The sequence below is a fragment of the Argopecten irradians genome, chromosome 2, assembly GCF_041381155.1.
Source record: "Argopecten irradians isolate NY chromosome 2, Ai_NY, whole genome shotgun sequence".
Taxonomy (NCBI): Eukaryota; Metazoa; Mollusca; class Bivalvia; order Pectinida; family Pectinidae; genus Argopecten; species Argopecten irradians.
In genome coordinates this window covers 64,423,466-64,442,926 of record NC_091135.1, presented here as the reverse complement: position 1 = coordinate 64,442,926, position 19,461 = coordinate 64,423,466, and the positions used below count along the sequence as shown (strand labels likewise).

At 41.2% G+C, this 19,461-nt stretch overlaps 2 protein-coding genes across 2 annotated transcripts in view; one reads left to right on the top strand and one right to left on the bottom strand.

The window, feature by feature from the left end:
• Nucleotides 1–8,383: 8,383 nt before the first annotated feature.
• On the bottom strand, nt 8,384–10,463 carry LOC138316792 (adhesive plaque matrix protein-like). The gene is made up of 2 exons (XM_069258449.1): nt 10,098–10,463; nt 8,384–9,217 (listed from the first exon to the last, which is right to left on the bottom strand). Exons 1-2 carry the CDS (start codon nt 10,461–10,463, stop codon nt 8,384–8,386), a joined length of 1,200 nt encoding a protein of 399 aa, XP_069114550.1.
• Nucleotides 10,464–15,179: 4,716 nt separating this feature from the next.
• The window catches only part of LOC138316216 (sodium- and chloride-dependent transporter XTRP3A-like), a 69,752-nt gene continuing 65,470 nt past the window's right edge, over nt 15,180–19,461 (top strand). The window contains exon 1 of the mRNA XM_069257803.1: nt 15,180–15,456. Coding sequence (XP_069113904.1) covers nt 15,258–15,456 — 199 coding nt within the window. The 5' untranslated portion in view covers nt 15,180–15,257. The remainder of the gene's footprint in view (nt 15,457–19,461) is intronic.

Below are 19,461 nucleotides of genomic sequence, written 5' to 3'. Positions count from 1 at the left end.
GTAATCGCCGGTTATCATTTTGTGGATGTCAGAGCGGTTATAGGTGTTTACGGTAATCGCCGGTAATCATTTTGTGGATAAAGTGGTTGTGTAAGAAGACCGAATGCAATACTTCTCTTTCTTGTAATCTTAGATCAAGGTTAATATTCCGAACAAGGCGTTGGCTTTTATTTAAACCTTATTATAAACTTGAACCAAGTATAAACATTCCTAAACGCAATGAAAGCAAAACAAAACATAGATACGGATACACTAAAACATAGATACGGATACACTAAAACATAGATACGGATACACTAAACCATAGATACGGATACACTAAAACATAGATACGGATACACTAAAACATAGATACGGATACACTAAACCATAGATACGGATACACTAAAACATAGATACGGATACACTAAAACATAACTAAAACATAGATACGGATACACTAAAACATAGATACGGATACACTAAAACATAGATACGGATACACTAAACCATAGATACGGATACACTAAAACATAGATACGGATACACTAAAACATAACTAAAACATAGATACGGATACACTAAAACATAGATACGGATACACTAAAACATAGATACGGATACACTAAAACATAGATACGGATACACTAATGCTATAGTATGATAATATGTTGTATAAACTGGTTTTATTTTAGAGGTTCTTCCATCAGCTGTTCATGACCTCGGCAATTTGCTATCAATGGCCTACCGTGTAGCCTATTTTTGCGCCATTGAAAGAACAACATTTGCTGTAAAGTGATGTCATATGTCCGATTAAGCTGAATAAACTAATCATAATTCAAACTTATTTATGGCTATCCACTTTATAAGGTATCACATACTCGATACTTCGATGTTAACAAAACCCACCTTGACATTGATTCGCTATTTTTATAATTGTAGAAAATGATCATTCTCATTATTCTGGACCTTCCATTGTCCGGACCCGTTGGAATATGTAGTAAACACATAAAAAAATTGCCTGTGTCTTTGTTAATTTGGACGAAAACGCTTCATTGACAACAATAGGTAGACTGCAGTACCAAGGATGACATTTGTAATACTGTATACTGTTAGGCGCAAAAAATGTCTGTTTAGGGTAACATTGGCAAAAAAATAGGGTCGGGAGGAATCTTTTTTCAAGTGTCCTGCACTATAAAATAATGGCCGGAACCGTTGTCTGAGATCGAAATCCCGACTTTGATTTGTTTTTCGTAGAAAACTGGAAAAAGACTTAGGGTCGGGGTAAAAAAAAATAGGGTCGGTCGAGTGACTCTAAAACAGATTTTTTTGGCCTTATATATCCATTTTAGCTAGACGAAGAGCTACCACTACGACCGCTGGAACAATGAAACACGAAGTAAGAGTCAGGTTTGGACAGGGGATACATGTTTTCACTGCAGCTGATGCGCTCCTAAGTGTCTGACAAACACTCAAATGGACCCGATGCCAACTCGTTCTCACAACGACTTTTGTCCAACACATTTTTTTCTGCCTGTGATGAGAGAACAACACTTTCTCAGTGGGACTTAAAGTCAACATTTTCCTCCTGAGACAAGAGACCAACACATATAAAATACTATTGCACACGGGGACAGTTACCGGTAACATACACTATGAACCAAATCTTCCAGTGTTGTCAGGAACTTGTCGCCCATCCAAACACATTACACTCGACCTGCAGTGCAGTCTGTCAGAATGCCAATTCGCCGACTGAAGAGTGACCAACTATTCATAACGGAATGTTTCGCTTGCAGGTTCTACACTTTGTTGTGTGATTAACGGCCATGTCAGAAGAAACATTCCATCTTCACAATACTCACAGTTAGCCGTGAGTCGGGCGTAGATTAAACCATGCCCAGGTGGAGACACTCCAGTGAGATCACACTTTAAATAGGTTTTTGTTGATTTCAAACAAAAACCTCATCTGCAACCCAATGTCTGAAAGCATACGCTTCTCTTGCCCTGCAAGTAGGGCGTTAGAAATGTATTTGCTGATATCAATGGCGAAAATGATAGTTTCTTTTGCTGAATAGCGCTAGGTAAAAAGGGAGTGGGGTTGACTGGTTTGCCCGTTGTCAGTATAATGTGACCGGGTGGGGTGTGTTGTTCGGTATCTTTGTCAGTATAATGTGACTGGGTGGGGTGTGTTGTTCGGTATCTTTGTCAGTATAATGTGACCGGGTGGGGTGTGTTGTTCGGTATCTTTGTCAGTATAATGTGACCGGTTGGGGTGTGTTGTTCGGTATCTTTGTCAGTATAATGTGACCGGGTGGGGTGTGTTGTTCGGTATCTTTGTCAGTATAATGTGACCGGGTGGGGTGTGTTGTTCGGTATCTTTGTCAGTATTATGTGACCGGGTGGGGTGTGTTGTTCGGTATCTTTGTCAGTATAATGTGACCGGTGGGTGTGTTGTTCGGTATCTTTGTCAGTATAATGTGACCGGGTGGGGTGTGTTGTTCGGTATCTTTGTCAGTATAATGTGACCGGTTGGGGTGTGTTGTTCGGTATCTTTGTCAGTATAATGTGACCGGGTGGGGTGTGTTGTTCGGTATCTTTGTCAGTATAATGTGACCGGGTGGGGTGTGTTGTTCGGTATCTTTGTCAGTATAATGTGACCGGGTGGGGTGTGTTGTTCGGTATCTTTGTCAGTATAATGTGACCGGGTGGGGTGTGTTGTTCAGTATCTTTGTCAGTATAATGTGACCGGGTGGGGTGTGTTGTTCGGTATCTTTGTCAGTATAATGTGACCGGGTGGGGTGTGTTGTTCGGTATCTTTGTCAGTATAATGTGACCAAGTGGGGTGTGTTGTTCGGTATCTTTGTCAGTATAATGTGACCGGGTGGGGTGTGTGTTGTTCGGTATCTTTGTCAGTATAATGTGACCGGGTGGGGTGTGTTGTTCGGTATCTTTGTCAGTATAATGTGACCGGGTGGGGTGTGTTGTTCGGTATCTTTGTCAGTATAATGTGACCGGGTGGGGTGTGTTGTTCGGTATCTTTGTCAGTATAATGTGACCGGGTGGGGTGTGTTGTTCGGTATCTTTGTCAGTATAATGTGACCGGGTGGGGTGTGTTGTTCGGTATCTTTGTCAGTATAATGTGACCGGGTGGGGTGTGTTGTTCGGTATCTTTGTCAGTATAATGTGACCGGGTGGGGTGTGTTGTTCGGTATCTTTGTCAGTATAATGTGACCGGGTGGGGTGTGTTGTTCGGTATCTTTGTCAGTATAATGTGACCGGGTGGGGTGTGTTGTTCGGTATCTTTGTCAGTATAATGTGACCGGGTGGGGTGTGTTGTTCGGTATCTTTGTCAGTATAATGTGACCGGGTGGGTGTGTTGTTCGGTATCTTTGTCAGTATAATGTGACCGGTGGGGTGTGTTGTTCGGTATCTTTGTCAGTATAATGTGACCGGGTGGGGTGTGTTGTTCGGTATCTTTGTCAGTATAATGTGACCGGGTGGGGTGTGTTGTTCGGTATCTTTGTCAGTATAATGTGACCGGGTGGGGTGTGTTGTTCGGTATCTTTGTCAGTATAATGTGACCGGGTGGGGTGTGTTGTTCGGTATCTTTGTCAGTATAATGTGACCGGGGGGGGTGTGTTGTTCGGTATCTTTGTCAGTATAATGTGACCGGGTGGGGTGTGTTGTTCGGTATCTTTGTCAGTATAATGTGACCGGGTGGGGTGTGTTGTTCGGTATCTTTGTCAGTATAATGTGACCGGGTGGGGTGTGTTGTTCGGTATCTTTGTCAGTATAATGTGACCGGGTGGGGTGTGTTGTTCGGTATCTTTGTCAGTATAATGTGACCGGGTGGGGTGTGTTGTGTTCGGTATCTTTGTCAGTATAATGTGACCGGGTGGGGTGTGTTGTTCGGTATCTTTGTCAGTATAATGTGACCGGGTGGGGTGTGTTGTTCGGTATCTTTGTCAGTATAATGTGACCGGGTGGGGTGTGTTTGTTGTTCGGTATCTTTGTCAGTATAATGTGACCGGTGGGGTGTGTTGTTCGGTATCTTTGTCAGTATAATGTGACCGGGTGGGGTGTGTTGTTCGGTATCTTTGTCAGTATAATGTGACCGGGTGGGGTGTGTTGTTCGGTATCTTTGTCAGTATAATGTGACCGGGTGGGGTGTGTTGTTCGGTATCTTTGTCAGTATAATGTGACCGGGTGGGGTGTGTTGTTCGGTATCTTTGTCAGTATAATGTGACCGGGTGGGGTGTGTTGTTCGGTATCTTTGTCAGTATAATGTGACCGGGTGGGGTGTGTTGTTCGGTGTCTTTGTCAGTATAATGTGACCGGGTGGGGTGTGTTGTTCGGTATCTTTGTCAGTATAATGTGACCGGGTGGGGTGTGTTGTTCGGTATCTTTGTCAGTATAATGTGACCGGGTGGGGTGTGTTGTTCGGTATCTTTGTCAGTATAATGTGACCGGTGGGGTGTGTTGTTCGGTATCTTTGTCAGTATAATGTGACCGGGTGGGGTGTGTTGTTCGGTATCTTTGTCAGTATAATGTGACCGGGTGGGGTGTGTTGTTCGGTATCTTTGTCAGTATAATGTGACCGGGTGGGGTGTGTTGTTCGGTATCTTTGTCAGTATAATGTGACCGGGGGGTGTGTTGTTCGGTATCTTTGTCAGTATAATGTGACCGGGTGGGGTGTGTTGTTCGGTATCTTTGTCAGTATAATGTGACCGGGTGGGGTGTGTTGTTCGGTATCTTTGTCAGTATAATGTGACCGGGTGGGGTGTGTTGTTCGGTATCTTTGTCAGTATAATGTGACCGGGTGGGGTGTGTTGTTCGGTATCTTTGTCAGTATAATGTGACCGGGTGGGGTGTGTTGTTCGGTATCTTTGTCAGTATAATGTGACCGGGTGGGGTGTGTTGTTCGGTATCTTTGTCAGTATAATGTGACCGGGTGGGGTGTGTTGTTTTCGGTATCTTTGTCAGTATAATGTGACCGGGTGGGGTGTGTTGTGTTCGGTATCTTTGTCAGTATAATGTGACCGGGTGGGGTGTGTTGTTCGGTATCTTTGTCAGTATAATGTGACCGGGTGGGGTGTGTTGTTCGGTATCTTTGTCAGTATAATGTGACCGGGTGGGGTGTGTTGTTCGGTATCTTTGTCAGTATAATGTGACCGGGTGGGGTGTGTTGTTCGGTATCTTTGTCAGTATAATGTGACAGAGTGGGGTGTGTTGTTCGGTATCTTTGTCAGTATAATGTGACCGGGTGGGGTGTGTTGTTCGGTATCTTTGTCAGTATAATGTGACCGGGTGGGGTGTGTTGTTCGGTATCTTTGTCAGTATAATGTGACCGGGTGGGGTGTGTTGTTCGGTATCTTTGTCAGTATAATGTGACCGGGTGGGGTGTGTTGTTCGGTATCTTTGTCAGTATAATGTGACCGGGTGGGGTGTGTTGTTCGGTATCTTTGTCAGTATAATGTGACCGGGTGGGGTGTGTTGTTCGGTATCTTTGTCAGTATAATGTGACCGGGTGGGGTGTGTTGTTCGGTATCTTTGTCAGTATAATGTGACCGGGTGGGGTGTGTTGTTCGGTATCTTTGTCAGTATAATGTGACCGGGTGGGGTGTGTTGTTCGGTATCTTTGTCAGTATAATGTGACCGGGTGGGGTGTGTTGTTCGGTATCTTTGTCAGTATAATGTGACCGGGTGGGGTGTGTTGTTCGGTATCTTTGTCAGTATAATGTGACCGGGTGGGGTGTGTTGTTCGGTATCTTTGTCAGTATAATGTGACCGGGTGGGGTGTGTTGTTCGGTATCTTTGTCAGTATAATGTGACCGGGTGGGGTGTGTTGTTCGGTATCTTTGTCAGTATAATGTGACCGGGGGGGTGTTTGTTCGGTATCTTTGTCAGTATAATGTGACCGGGTGGGGTGTGTTGTTCGGTATCTTTGTCAGTATAATGTGACCGGGGGGGTGTGTTGTTCGGTATCTTTGTCAGTATAATGTGACGTGTGTGTTGCTTGTCATATAATGTGAGTGGGGTGTGTTGTTCGGTATCTTTGTCAGTATAATGTGACCGGTGGGGTGTGTTGTTCGGTATCTTTGTCAGTATAATGTGACCGGTGGGGTGTGTGTTGTTCTTTGTCAGTATAATGTGACCGGTGGGGTGTGTTGTTCGGTATCTTTGTCAGTATAATGTGACCGGTGGGGTGTGTTGTTCGGTATCTTTGTCAGTATAATGTGACCGGTGGGTGTGTTGTTCGGTATCTTTGTCAGTATAATGTGACCGGTGGGGTGTTTGTTCGTATCTTTGTCAGTATAATGTGACCGGGTGGGTGTGTTGTTCGGTATCTTTGTCAGTATAATGTGACCGGGTGGGGTGTGTTGTTCGGTATCTTTGTCAGTATAATGTGACCGGGTGGGGTGTGTTGTTCGGTGTCTTTGTCAGTATAATGTGACCGGGTGGGGTGTGTTGTTCGGTGTCTTTGTCAGTATAATGTGACCGGGTGGGGTGTGTTGTTCGGTATCTTTGTCAGTATAATGTGACCGGGTGGGGTGTGTTGTTCGGTCCAGTTCAGTGTCTTTGTCAGTATAATGTGACCGGGTGGGGTGTGTTGTTCGGTATCTTTGTCAGTATAATGTTGACCGGGTGGGGTGTGTTGTTCGGTATCTTTGTCAGTATAATGTGACCGGGTGGGGTGTGTTGTTCGGTATCTTTGTCAGTATAATGTGACCGGGTGGGGTGTGTTGTTCGGTATCTTTGTCAGTATAATGTGACCGGGTGGGGTGTGTTGTTCGGTATCTTTGTCAGTATAATGTGACCGGGTGGGGTGTGTTGTTCGGTATCTTTGTCAGTATATGTGACGGGGGGTGTGTTGTTCGTATCTTTGTCAGTATAATGTGACCGGGTGGGGTGTGTTGTTCGGTATCTTTGTCAGTATAATGTGACCGGGTGGGGTGTGTTGTTCGGTATCTTTGTCGGTATAATGTGACTGGTGGGGTGTGTTGTTCGGTATCTTTGTCAGTATAATGTGACCGGGTGGGGTGTGTTGTTCGGTATCTTTGTCAGTATAATGTGACCGGGTGGGGTGTGTTGTTCGGTATCTTTGTCAGTATAATGTGACCGGGTGGGGTGTGTTGTTCGGTATCTTTGTCAGTATAATGTGACCGGTGGGGTGTGTTGTTCGGTATCTTTGTCAGTATAATGTGACCGGGTGGGGTGTGTTGTTCGGTATCTTTGTCAGTATAATGTGACCGGGTGGGGTGTGTTGTTCGGTATCTTTGTCAGTATAATGTGACCGGGTGGGGTGTGTTGTTCGGTGTCTTTGTCAGTATAATGTGACCGGGTGGTGTGTGTTGTTCGGTATCTTTGATGGCATGTTTCAGTGAGATAACACTATAAAGGTAAGGGTCCCGCCATTACAAGGAAACACAACACGAACACATTTACACACATAACAATTCCACACAGGGGAGATCTCCTCAAATGATGACTATTGATTGACATTAAGTCAGATCATCCAACCCACCCAGTATCTTAGAGACAGAAAACCAACATTTCACTATAGAAAGCACAGCGAATTACCAACACAATCTCTTAAAGATCAAAGCCAACAGTCAACCAGTCATGGAGAACATTTTACGAACTACCACATAGTCCTGGGTTAACAGACACATATTGGAGTTGCGGAATTTTAATGTGTTTATCGATGAAGCTATGAGACTTTTTGCTTTGAAACACATGCCCCTTTATACTTTATATTTGTTACTTTTCAGACGCCCCATTATACTTTATATTTGTTACTTTTCAGACGCCCCATTATACTTTATATTTGTTACTTTTCAGACGCCCCATTATACTTTATATTTGTTACTTTTCAGACGCCCCATTATACTTTATATTTGTGATTTTTCAGACGCCCCATTATACTTTATATTTGTTACTTTTCAGACGCTTCTTTAATACTTCAAATTTTTGATTTGTCAGACGCCCCTTGATTACCTCATATTTTTTATTTGTCAGACGCTTCTTAATTAATTCTTCATATTTTTTATTTGTCAGACGGCCATTGTTTATCGATAAAATTAGCACTGGTTGTTTCGTTATGTGGCCCTTTTTGAACTGTACGCCCAAACTGGAAGATCCTGTCACTAAAGACAACATTATTACATAGGGGCTCAAACTGTCAGTTTTATGTAAAACATATTCCATTGTTTGTGTAATGTCAGTGTAAGTAAATGTAGAACAACAGACTGGGGGTGTAACACATTAACACTGTAGTGCTGACATAACAATATGGGCACGCCAATGACCATAAAAGGAGCTACATTAAACTAAATAGGTGCTATCAGTAAAGGTAAAAGCTATCGTAATGCTCTGGTCGTCAGGGATTATCTGGAATGCATCATTACGACTTAGAATTATGAGGTTTGGATGTAGATACTCTGACATTACGAGGATTGGATGAAGATACCCTGACATAACGAGGGTTAGAAGTAGACATCTTGACATAGCGGGGTTTGGTTGTAGACACCCCAACATAAAGAGGTTTGGATGCATATTCCTTGACTGAACGACGATGGGATGTAGATACCCCGACATAACGGGGTTTGGTTGTAGACACACCGACATAAAGATTTTTGGATGCAGATACCCTGACTGAACGACGATGGGATGTAGATACCCCGACATAACGGGGTTTGGTTGTAGACACCCTGACATAAAGAGGTTTGGATGCAGATACCCTGACTGAACGAAGATGAGATGTAGATACCCCGACATAACGAGGTTTAGCTGTAGATACCCCGACATAACGAAATTTGTATGTAAATACCCCGACACAACGAAGTTTGGATGTATATACCCCGACACAACGAAGTTTGGATGTATATACCCTGACATTGAGAGTTGGATGTAGACACCTCAACATAACGGGGTTTGGTTGTAGACACCCCAACATAACGGGGTTTAGGTGTAGATACCCTGACATAACGAGGTTTGAGTGTAGACACCGCAACATAGCGGGGTTTGGTTGTAGATACCTCGACATAACAAAGTTTGGATGTAGACACCGCGAAACAACGAAGTTTGGATGTAGATACCCCGACATAACGAAGTTTGGATGTGAACTACATAGTTTGGATGTAGATACCCCGATATAACGAGGTTTGGCTGCATAAACCCCGACATAATGAAGTTTGTATGTAGATACCCGACACAACGAAGTTTGGATGTAGATAATCTGACATAACGAAGTTTGGGTGTAAACTAAATAGTTTGGATGTAGATACTCCGACATAACGAGGGTTGGATGTAGACTCCTCGACATAACGGGGTTTGGTTGTAGACACCACGATGTAACGAAGTTTGGATGTAGACACCGCGACACAACGAAGTTTGGATGTAGATACCCGACATAACGAAGTTTTGATGTAAACTACATAGTTTGGATGTAGCTACCCCGATATAACGAGGTTTTGCTGCAGATACCCTGACATAACGAAGTTTGTATGTAGACACCGCGAAACAACGAAGTTTGGGTGTAGATACCCCGACATAACGAAGTTTGGATGTAAACTAAATAGTTTGGATGTAGATACCCCGAAATAACGAGGTTTGGCTGTAGATACCCCGACATTACGAAGTGTTAATGTAGATACCCCGTCACAACGAAGTTTGGATGTAGATACCCTGACATAACGAGGGTTGGATGTAGACTCCTCGACATAACGGGGTTTGGTTATAGATACCATTATGTAACGAAGTTTGGATGTAGACACCGCGACGCAACGAAGTTTGGATGTAGATACCCAGACATAACGAAGTGTGGATGTAAACTACATAGTTTGGATGTAGATACCCCGATATAACGAGGTTTTGCTGCAGATACCCCGACATAACGAAGTTTTCATGTAGATACTCCGACACAACGAAGTTTGGATGTAGATACCCTGACATAACGAAGTTTGGATGTAAACTAAATAGTTTGGATGTAGATACCCCGAAATAACGAGGTTTGGCTGTAGATACCCCGACACAACGAAGTTTGTCTATATTGATACCCTGTCACAACGAAGTTTGGATGTAGATACCCTGACATAACGGGGTTTAGGTATAGATACCCTGACATAACGAGGTTTGGATGTAGATTCCCCGACATAACGGGGTTTAGGTGTAGATACCCTGACATAACGAAGTTTGGATGTAGATTCCCCGACATAACGAGGTTTTGATGTAGATAGCCTGACAAAACGAAGTTTGGATGTAGCAACCACGACGTAACGAAGTTTGGACGTAGATACCACGACATAACGAGGTTTGGTTGTAGACACTCCAACATAACGAGGTTTGAATGTTGATACTCCGACATAACGAGGTTTGGATGTAGATACTCCGACATAACGAGGTTTTGATGTAGATACCCTGACATAACGAAGTTTGAATGTAGACATCTCGACATAAGGACATGGCTGAAGATATTCCGACATAACGAGATTTCAAAAGGCAATCGGATTTAATAATGCTTAACAATACCTTTTATAAAAATGATCGACAGCGAAAGTTGCTCAACCCGCCTGGTTAATTAAATGGTGTTAATCAACGGTATACAACTCTTGTTAGACTATAGGCCTGACCATACCTATATAACGGTCTGTACCGTAGACACAAAGACACTACTTCATTTATGATATATCAAGCACCCTACGAGAGCTAGCCTATTTTTCTCCACTATTATCAGTTTATATGGTGGCTGATATGTGCCATTTCGTTATTTCGTTATTTTGCCTTACAAAGGCGATAATCATCGTCTTTTCGCCCCGCTAATCATCGTCTTTTCGCAGCGCCAGAACGAAATAACGAAATTATTTCAGTCGCTAATTAGCGACGCGAAATATTTCGCCCCGCTGTTTATCGTTTTTCAATCCGCTAATCTTCGTTTTTTCGCCTTCGCCCCGCGCGCGAAAAGACGATAATCTTCGTTTTTTCGCCTTCGCCCCGCGCGCGAAAAGACGATAATCATCGTTATTTCGCCTTCGCCCCGCGCGCGAAAAAACGATAAACTTCGTTATTTCGCCTTCGCCTCGCCCGCCTGTTTTTGCAGGTACGTTTATTCATACATAAGAGTATTGGAAATTGTTGTTGATTTCTGAGTAAGTGTTTAGTAAGTAATTATATATATCCACTACTGTCCTGGTTATATGAAGTTGATTACTGGTTCATTAATTCTAATACATTAGACTAATTAAGATTTTATTGAGTTTTATTGAACCTCTTTTTAAAAAGGCCTCACTATACATATATATTGTGTTGATTTCATCACAAAAATGACCACAATTTACACAGAATAGAACTATATATATATATTACATCTACATATATATGAGTGTTGCCCAACTGTCCCTAAGTTAAGTTTCTGTGATGTCTTTTCATAACCCCCGTAACGAAAATAGGGTGGTATACTGGAATCAGCTTGTCTGTCTGTCCGTCCGTCCGTCTGTCTGTCAGTATAAAAAATGTCCGGACAACTCCTCCTATACTACTAATCCGATTTCAACTAAATTTGGCAGTATTGTTTGGGACCATGTGTAGATGTGCATGCAGTTTTTGTTTGTCGATATTTTGGTTGCTTTTGTAATCGGGTTACTATGCACAGGTTCCAAAATGTGTCCGAACAACTCCTTCTAAACTACTGTATTTATTTCAATGAAACTTGGCTGTAATGTGTGGGACAATGTGTAGACATGAATGCAGTTTCATGCATCTTTTTATATTTTGGTTGCAATGTTAACCAGGTCACTATACACAGGTTTCCCAACAACTCCAACTAAACCACAAGATCAATGAAACTTGACAGATTTGGGATTGTGTCAATATTTTACTTGTAATCGTAACCAGGTCAATATACACGGGTTCTTTATCCGGACAACTTGTAAATTTCCTATGACCATGATATTTTTTTCAAGAACAAGTCAGACTATGGTGGCTGATTTGTGCCATTTCGTTATTTCGCCTTACAAAGGCGATAATCATCGTCTTTTCGCCCCGCTAATCATCGTCTTTTCGCAGCGCCAGAACGAAATAACGAAATTATTTCAGTCGCTAATTAGCGACGCGAAATATTTCGCCCCGCTGTTTATCGTTTTTCAATCCGATAATCTTCATCTTTTCGCCTTCGCCCCGCGCGCGAAAGGCGATAATCATCGTTATTTCGCCTTCGCCCCGCGCGCGAAAAGACGATAATCATCGTTATTTCGCCTTCCGCATTGACATGCGCAGATATAAGTGCAGAAGTGTCTGACTTGTTCTTGAAAAAAAATATCATGGTCATAGGAAATTTACAAGTTGTCCGGATAAAGAACCCGTGTATATTGGTTACGATTACAACTAAAATATTGACACAATCCCAAATCTGTCAAGTTTCATTGATTTTGTGGTTTAGTTGGAGTTGTTGGGAAACCTGTGTATAGTGACCTGGTTAACATTGCAACCAAAATATAAAAAGATGCATGAAACTGCATTCATGTCTACACATTGTCCCACACGTTACAGCCAAGTTTTATTGAAATAAATACAGTAGTTTAGAAGGAGTTGCTCGGACACATTTTGGAACCTGTGCATAGTAACCCGATTACAAAAGCAACCAAAATATCGACAAACAAAAACTGCATGCACATCTACACATGGTCCCAAACAATACTGCCAAATTTAATTGAAATCGTATTAGTAGTATAGGAGGAGTTGTCCGGACATTTGATGATTATCGTCTATAATCTTATTATAATCTATCGATTATAGATGATTAGCGGGGCGAAAAGACGATGATTATCGCCTTTGTAAGGCGAAATAACGAAATAACGAAATGGCACATATCAGCCACCATTAGTTTATGGAAATTATGACATACTTAGCACGAAACCCTGATTTCAGGTATATAAAAGTATTGACAAAGTGGAGTATACTGATAAATGATTTTCGGATAAACAAAATAAACAAAAAGTGATTCAATCATATTATGTACTGAAAATCAAATTGACGATTTTACAATGGCGATAGTAACCCCCATTCTCGATACTACGGCAGTGATAGTAACCCATGATTATATATCAGCACTTTTAAAAAATACTACAAAATTCCTTATTTTGACTTCTAAATGACCCATAAAAAGTAATGCCAACAAAATAAAGAAAACAGTTTCTTGTGTCCCTGAACCTGCAAATGATCCTATCATTGAATCATTTCGTTTGACCACAGACTAGATTAATTTTAGTATTTAGAATGTGATTACTATCTATCATCATCGTGATAAGGACTGTGATAGTTTTCAGTCATTTTTGACATCGTTTGAACTCCCGTTCTTTGTTATTGGTGTGTACCCGGTCACGCCTTAAAGCTTATACTCACGTTCAAGTATCCCCCATTTGTTGTCGGAGTGGACCGTTTTGTGTCGCGACCTCGGGATAACAATACGTTTCCTTATTGGACTGACCACGGCTATTTTAATAGATCGGTATATCTCTATAATGACTCCTATGCCAGATCGTCTCGTTAAAGCCAGGGAACTTCATGTCAAAGCTAATATAGTAGGGTTTTTTTCCGGTTAATCCGTTTTCTTTTTACCCCTTTCAATGATGCATTGTTCTTCCTACTAAGCACACGGTCGTATGGTTGATTGGGCCTGGTGTCCTGTTGACAGGTAAATCATTCAAGTATACGATTCTATGTAAGCCATGTTTGTGTCCATTCTCCACTGTATGGGTGCAGTGTCCTGTATGTCAATCATATTTGTAGGAGATTATCATCATTTGTGGAAATAAGTTGAAAAACGTAATCCAATAAAATAATTTGAATTTATGTTTGGGAAGCTGCGGTACGCGTTAATTGTTAGTCATATATGAACACGACCTATTCTTTCTATATGTAATAAGTACAATGTCGGTGCATTCATGTAGGGATACAAAACAAACGTTCGCTTCCATTATGCCTTTTTGTCATTTGTCTGAACGTATTGACAGATTATAAATAAACCAGTAATTGATACTTCCTGGTTTTGTTATTTACTCAAAAAAACCAACAACAAAACATTGTGTTCATAAGTTCGCGTCCAAAATTGATGTCAGAGGGTAGTAACCAAATAACTTTTATGTGCACTGTGCATTTCTTAATTTCTGATTGTACATGGCAACTGACCTATCTTGACATATGTGTAGCAGGTTTTAATTGTAAATAATAATACGGTCGCCTTCTAGCTTCGCTTTAGGGGGATTTCCCTTTAGCTCAGTCGGTAGAGCGGTGGACCGGTAAGTCCGTGATCGCGGGTTCGAACCCGTCTGGCGGCACCTGGACACCCCGTCCAGTTTCATATGTAACGATCACATTGACCATCAAATATTTATTGTCTCGGCAAAATAATGCACGAGACGTAGCGGTTTACATTTGTGAATTCTCTTTTTAATGAATTCGGATCTCATGTGTGCTTAGCTACTTTGTATGTCTGAAACGGATAAAACCTTATCTTTCTCACCCACATAAACAATTCGCATGATGACATTTCAACTGATTAACGATCTGACATGGATGCAATCGACATCTTTAAGCTTCTGAAGCGTCATCGTACAGACATCGATTTCACGTGTGCACTCCACAACGTGGTGCAGGGTAGTGGCCTGGTATTGATTGGGCATATCATTGCCCTAATATCACCTAAAACTCACAGCCGCTATCGTACTACTATCACTCACATCCTTTGCAATATTCATTTACATTGGCTTCAAAAACGGGAGATTATGTTCGCAAATAGTGCACAGCAAATCGACGTTCTACTGAAATTGATAATTTTCCTTTGAAACGTTGATTTGCTGACTGTTCAAAATATTCCTCTTTCTAAAACTAAGTGTTCAAAATTGACTGTCATTTTTCAGAACGCTCCCAGTGACAATTGATAACATTTCTATTGGAGTTTAACCTATTGATCTATCAGTCACTATTACCATCATGTAGGCATTGCAATGTTTTGGTTCCAAAAGAGACGAGTTCTGAACTGTAAAGATTGGGCGACAATAGACATTCAGGTGTATACATAAAGTTCATACAACAGGCATGTACTATTCATAAAATGTACAAATCGTATACATTAAAAAACCATGTGATACAATTTATATACATGAATCTTCCAGAAGGCTTACCTCCCCTTACTGACTTGGTATCGCCCGTAGTAAACCACGCTCTCATTCATACCTTACTACTACGGCCGTGTGTAAACAGCGTGAAGGCGAAATCGTATCATGACCAAGAAAAATGTTTTAGAGGAAGAGGCAAATGGCGAACTGACTGTGCCTCTGAATACAGATGAGATTGGGGCAAATGGAAAAGCACGTGCAAAATGGGATAGCAAATTACAATATTTTTTCATGGTGATCAGTTATGCTGTGGGACTTGGAAATGTTTGGAGATTTCCCTATCTTGTCCAGCAGCATGGTGGAGGTAAACTTATAATACTGTACTGTTGCCATTTTTGTCGTATTTGATTGTTTTCATTACGTGTTATTCCCCCACCATATGCCGAGTACACGAGTGTAAACAGGCATTGTTTAGTGTATATATCATGTTTCGTGTATGTTCTGTTGTTTCTAGGACTGCCTGACTACCATGTGCTCGTCATCGTATACATATTGGTTCTATCCCCAAATTAGGCGAACAAACGACTTTGGTTAGTGACGCGTTTTAATATGTAAACGAGAAATAAAATGTAAATATTATACAGTCTTGGTACGCGCCACTTCATCCCGTCCAGACACAGATGTAGCATACACACATGTATATATCGATCTCTACCTCAGACTTCCTCGTCCATTCCCAGCCTATACACTTTCCCGCGCAAAATGGAATGGTCAAAACTAGGCCATGATGGACATGTGAATAGAATTGACCGCGATAATTTCATTTGTAATGGTATGTTTGTTGACTTGTATTGAGGACGATAGAACGGTAGCGCCTCGCATGGCTACCATAAAGAGACCTCGTGGCAGTTCGGTTCAGTATCATGTTACGAGATACCATGTGCTCGCTCTCGATTTTATCTGTTTTTGTTGTGTACAGGAAGAGAGAATCTAAAAATATAAACACTAACTTTTGGTCATTGCGTAAAATACTGGAGGAATGTCTAGGAAAGGCTAGAATCTAAATACAATCCTATTCTATTCCTGGTTTGGTGGGCGATGTAAACATACACGAATTCCAGACGAGGTTCTCATTATTTCTACGTTACTCACACATTAGCATTGAATATATTTTTTTTGAAATTCGTTGTATCGAGCCACGAGAACTATTAACTTTTAAGCCCGTGTTAATACGTTACACAGTACACCTTAGTTGTTGGTCAGTAACACTACGTAAGGTCAGCTTTAGGACAAGCGTACAAAACAAGGCCAGAGATTTGTACCAGTAGAGGATTAACCTCCCTAGTCCACCTCTTTGTGGTTTAAGTATTGTTTGTGTGCATTGTCAAGGTTTTTATGCGAGTATTGAAATAGATTTATGTTTTTTCTTTATCCTCGATCGTGTTTTGTCAACGTCAATAAGTAAATACACCAACCAGTACTACTTGGCCTTTATACGGGCGTTTTTCCGGTTACGGGCGATTGGCCACAGTAGATAATGTATTTTACAAGTGTTTGTGACGTAAGTGCAGTGTCTAATTTCGTGTCCTATTTGCTTTATTGGACATGGCCAGTCTAGAAAGGTTTCTTCAATCACGACCGATCAAAGGTGTCTTCAATCACGGCCGATCAGTGTCGATGTTTTGGCTAACAGAAACTAATTTAAGGTCATCCTGCATCTATCACTAAATATATCAAAATTGAAACAACTTCGTAATTGTTAGTTATTGGTTTTATAAATAGAATACATGATTTCTTGCTCAATTTTATTTTAGACTTGGCAAGGATCAATGGATCATTAAACGCCATTCCTTTGACATAAAGATCGGTGAACTGTCCAACTTACTATGTAATCAAGGTTTCATCGGCAAATCTATAAATACAGCATTACAATCATGAGGTGTTAATGAATACATGTCATTATCGTCCTATTGTAGAATAGCATGTCACATCTTGTGGTGGTGCCACCATGACGTAATCAGGAATACTGCCAAGTTGTAATAACATGGGGGTAGGGGGATGATTTTTACGGTTTTTGTTAACGTTCATTAAACAATTCTTAAGAAAATATATACAGAATCTTCCAATCGGGAGATATCGGACGGTAAATAAACTTGATGTGGCACTTTATTTTTGATTATAATTTGATTTCAATTTACACAGAGCGAAATGATCAGGAATCTTGTCTAAATTCCTAACATAAAATACATGACAGGTCTGGGTTTGATGACGCCTTGACCCACTTCTACTGGTATTATTCAATAGTGTTATGTAAGTTAAATCCATGTGTTAAGTCGTTTTGTTGGTCACAGCTGTGTCAAGAAATTCAAAATACAAAATCTTTAGCCAATACATATATTGTAACAAGTAATTCTTCAAAGAGTGGTAATCGTCGTTAAAAACAGTAATGTCCAGTTCATATACACTGTTTATCTTAACATTATCGACGAACACTTGGGAAAAAAACATGAAAACTCGAACTTTGATTGAAGCCCATGCACCAGTCCATAAACAAATTAATACACAATACTAAGCTTAACTGGTATGGATTGCCTTTTAGACTTTTTTTCTTTGGAGGCAGAGGAATACTAGTAAAACCAAAGACCAGGGTTCTAACCCTGGGACCCGGAACGTGCAACTCTTCGGCGTAGAATTTTGTCCTGTTTTGTGGTAGAATGTCATGTCACCTTCGTAGCTCCATAATGGTACTATTGTCAGAGTACTTACATTACCAGTAGATGTCAAAATTAACCAACTATGAAAAATATTTGGAACTGGAATATGAAACACATAACAACTTAAGGTTGCAGCAGATACAATATCAGAAATCTCACGAAGTCCTACCAAAACTATTCCAAATGACGTTGCATTTGAAAAGCAAGCAAGCGCCTATGGCAGAACATTGTATCAGTCGTTGACCTGATTCTGGTCATTAATCAACGCCTAGTCCACACATTCAGGTCAGTCTGTTGGCTAATGTCCGAGTCTGATCGATCGTCTGCTCCGCTGACCGCCCCTGCAGACGACAGCTCGCCCGTACATGTGGCCTGCAGTGACCTTGACGATGGCATCTGATACAGCAAACGACAGTTTTGGATACGAGATAAGTTATTTCTGCTCCTGTCCGACGTGGGAGGTTGTGACAGTCTCAGGTTACGGCGTCCGTGCAGTGTCCGCTCGGACAAGGCTGGTCATAATTCAGATGGCGCCATTCCATTGACGCGTACATCCTCATTGTACTTCACCTTAAACAGTGGGGTAAACCAGATTGCTAATATTTTATCACGATGACACGTGGATCTGTTGCTCTAATAGACAAATGGCACTTTGGCTATCATCCTACACCCGTATACTGCAATCGCATGTTTTCAAAGAAGTTGAATATCCAGAAAAAATGATATATGCTTTTTTATTACAAAGGTAAAAAGCTATCAAATATTCAAACAAAATTGCAGAGGTTGGAATATGTGTTCCATTATAGCATTGACTGCAGAGGTTGGAATATGTGTTCCAGTATAGCATTGACTGCAGAGGTTGGAATATGTGTTCCATTATATCATTGACTGCAGAGGTTGGAATATGTGTTCCAGTATAGCATTGACTGCAGAGGTTGGAATATGTGTTCCATTATAGCATTGACTGCAGAGGTTGGAATATGTGTTCCAGTATAGCATTGACTGCAGAGGTTGGAATATGTGTTCCATTATAGCATTGAATGCAGAGGTTGGAATATGTGTTCCATTATAGCATTGACTGCAGAGGTTGGAATATGTGTTCCAGTATAGCATTGACTGCAGAGGTTGGAATATGTGTTCCATTATAGCATTGACTGCAGAGGTTGGAATATGTGTTCCAGTATAGCATTGACTGCAGAGGTTGGAATATGTGTTCCATTATATCATTGACTGCAGAGGTTGGAATATGTGTTCCAGTATAGCATTGACTGCAGAGGTTGGAATATGTGTTCCATTATAGCATTGACTGCAGAGGTTGGAATATGTGTTCCAGTATAGCATTGACTGCAGAGGTTGGAATATGTGTTCCATTATAGCATTGAATGCAGAGGTTGGAATATGTGTTCCATTATAGCATTGACTGCAGAGGTTGGAATATGTGTTCCAGTATAGCATTGACTGCAGAGGTTGGAATATGTGTTCCATTATATCATTGACTGCAGAGGTTGGAATATGTGTTCCAGTATAGCATTGACTGCAGAGGTTGGAATATGTGTTCCATTATAGCATTGACTGCAGAGGTTGGAATATGTGTTCCAGTATAGCATTGACTGCAGAGGTTGGAATATGTGTTCCATTATAGCATTGACTGCAGA

Bases quoted from the DNA above. Each gene is read 5' to 3' on its own strand.
- LOC138316792 (XM_069258449.1), bottom strand. From the start codon at position 10,463: ATGTCGGAATATCTTCAGCCATGTCCTTATGTCGAGATGTCTACATTC. The intron at 9,218-10,097 runs GTATCTATACCT...TCGTTATGTCAG, and splicing joins CCAAACCTCGTTATGTCAGG to ATTATCTACATCCAAACTTC.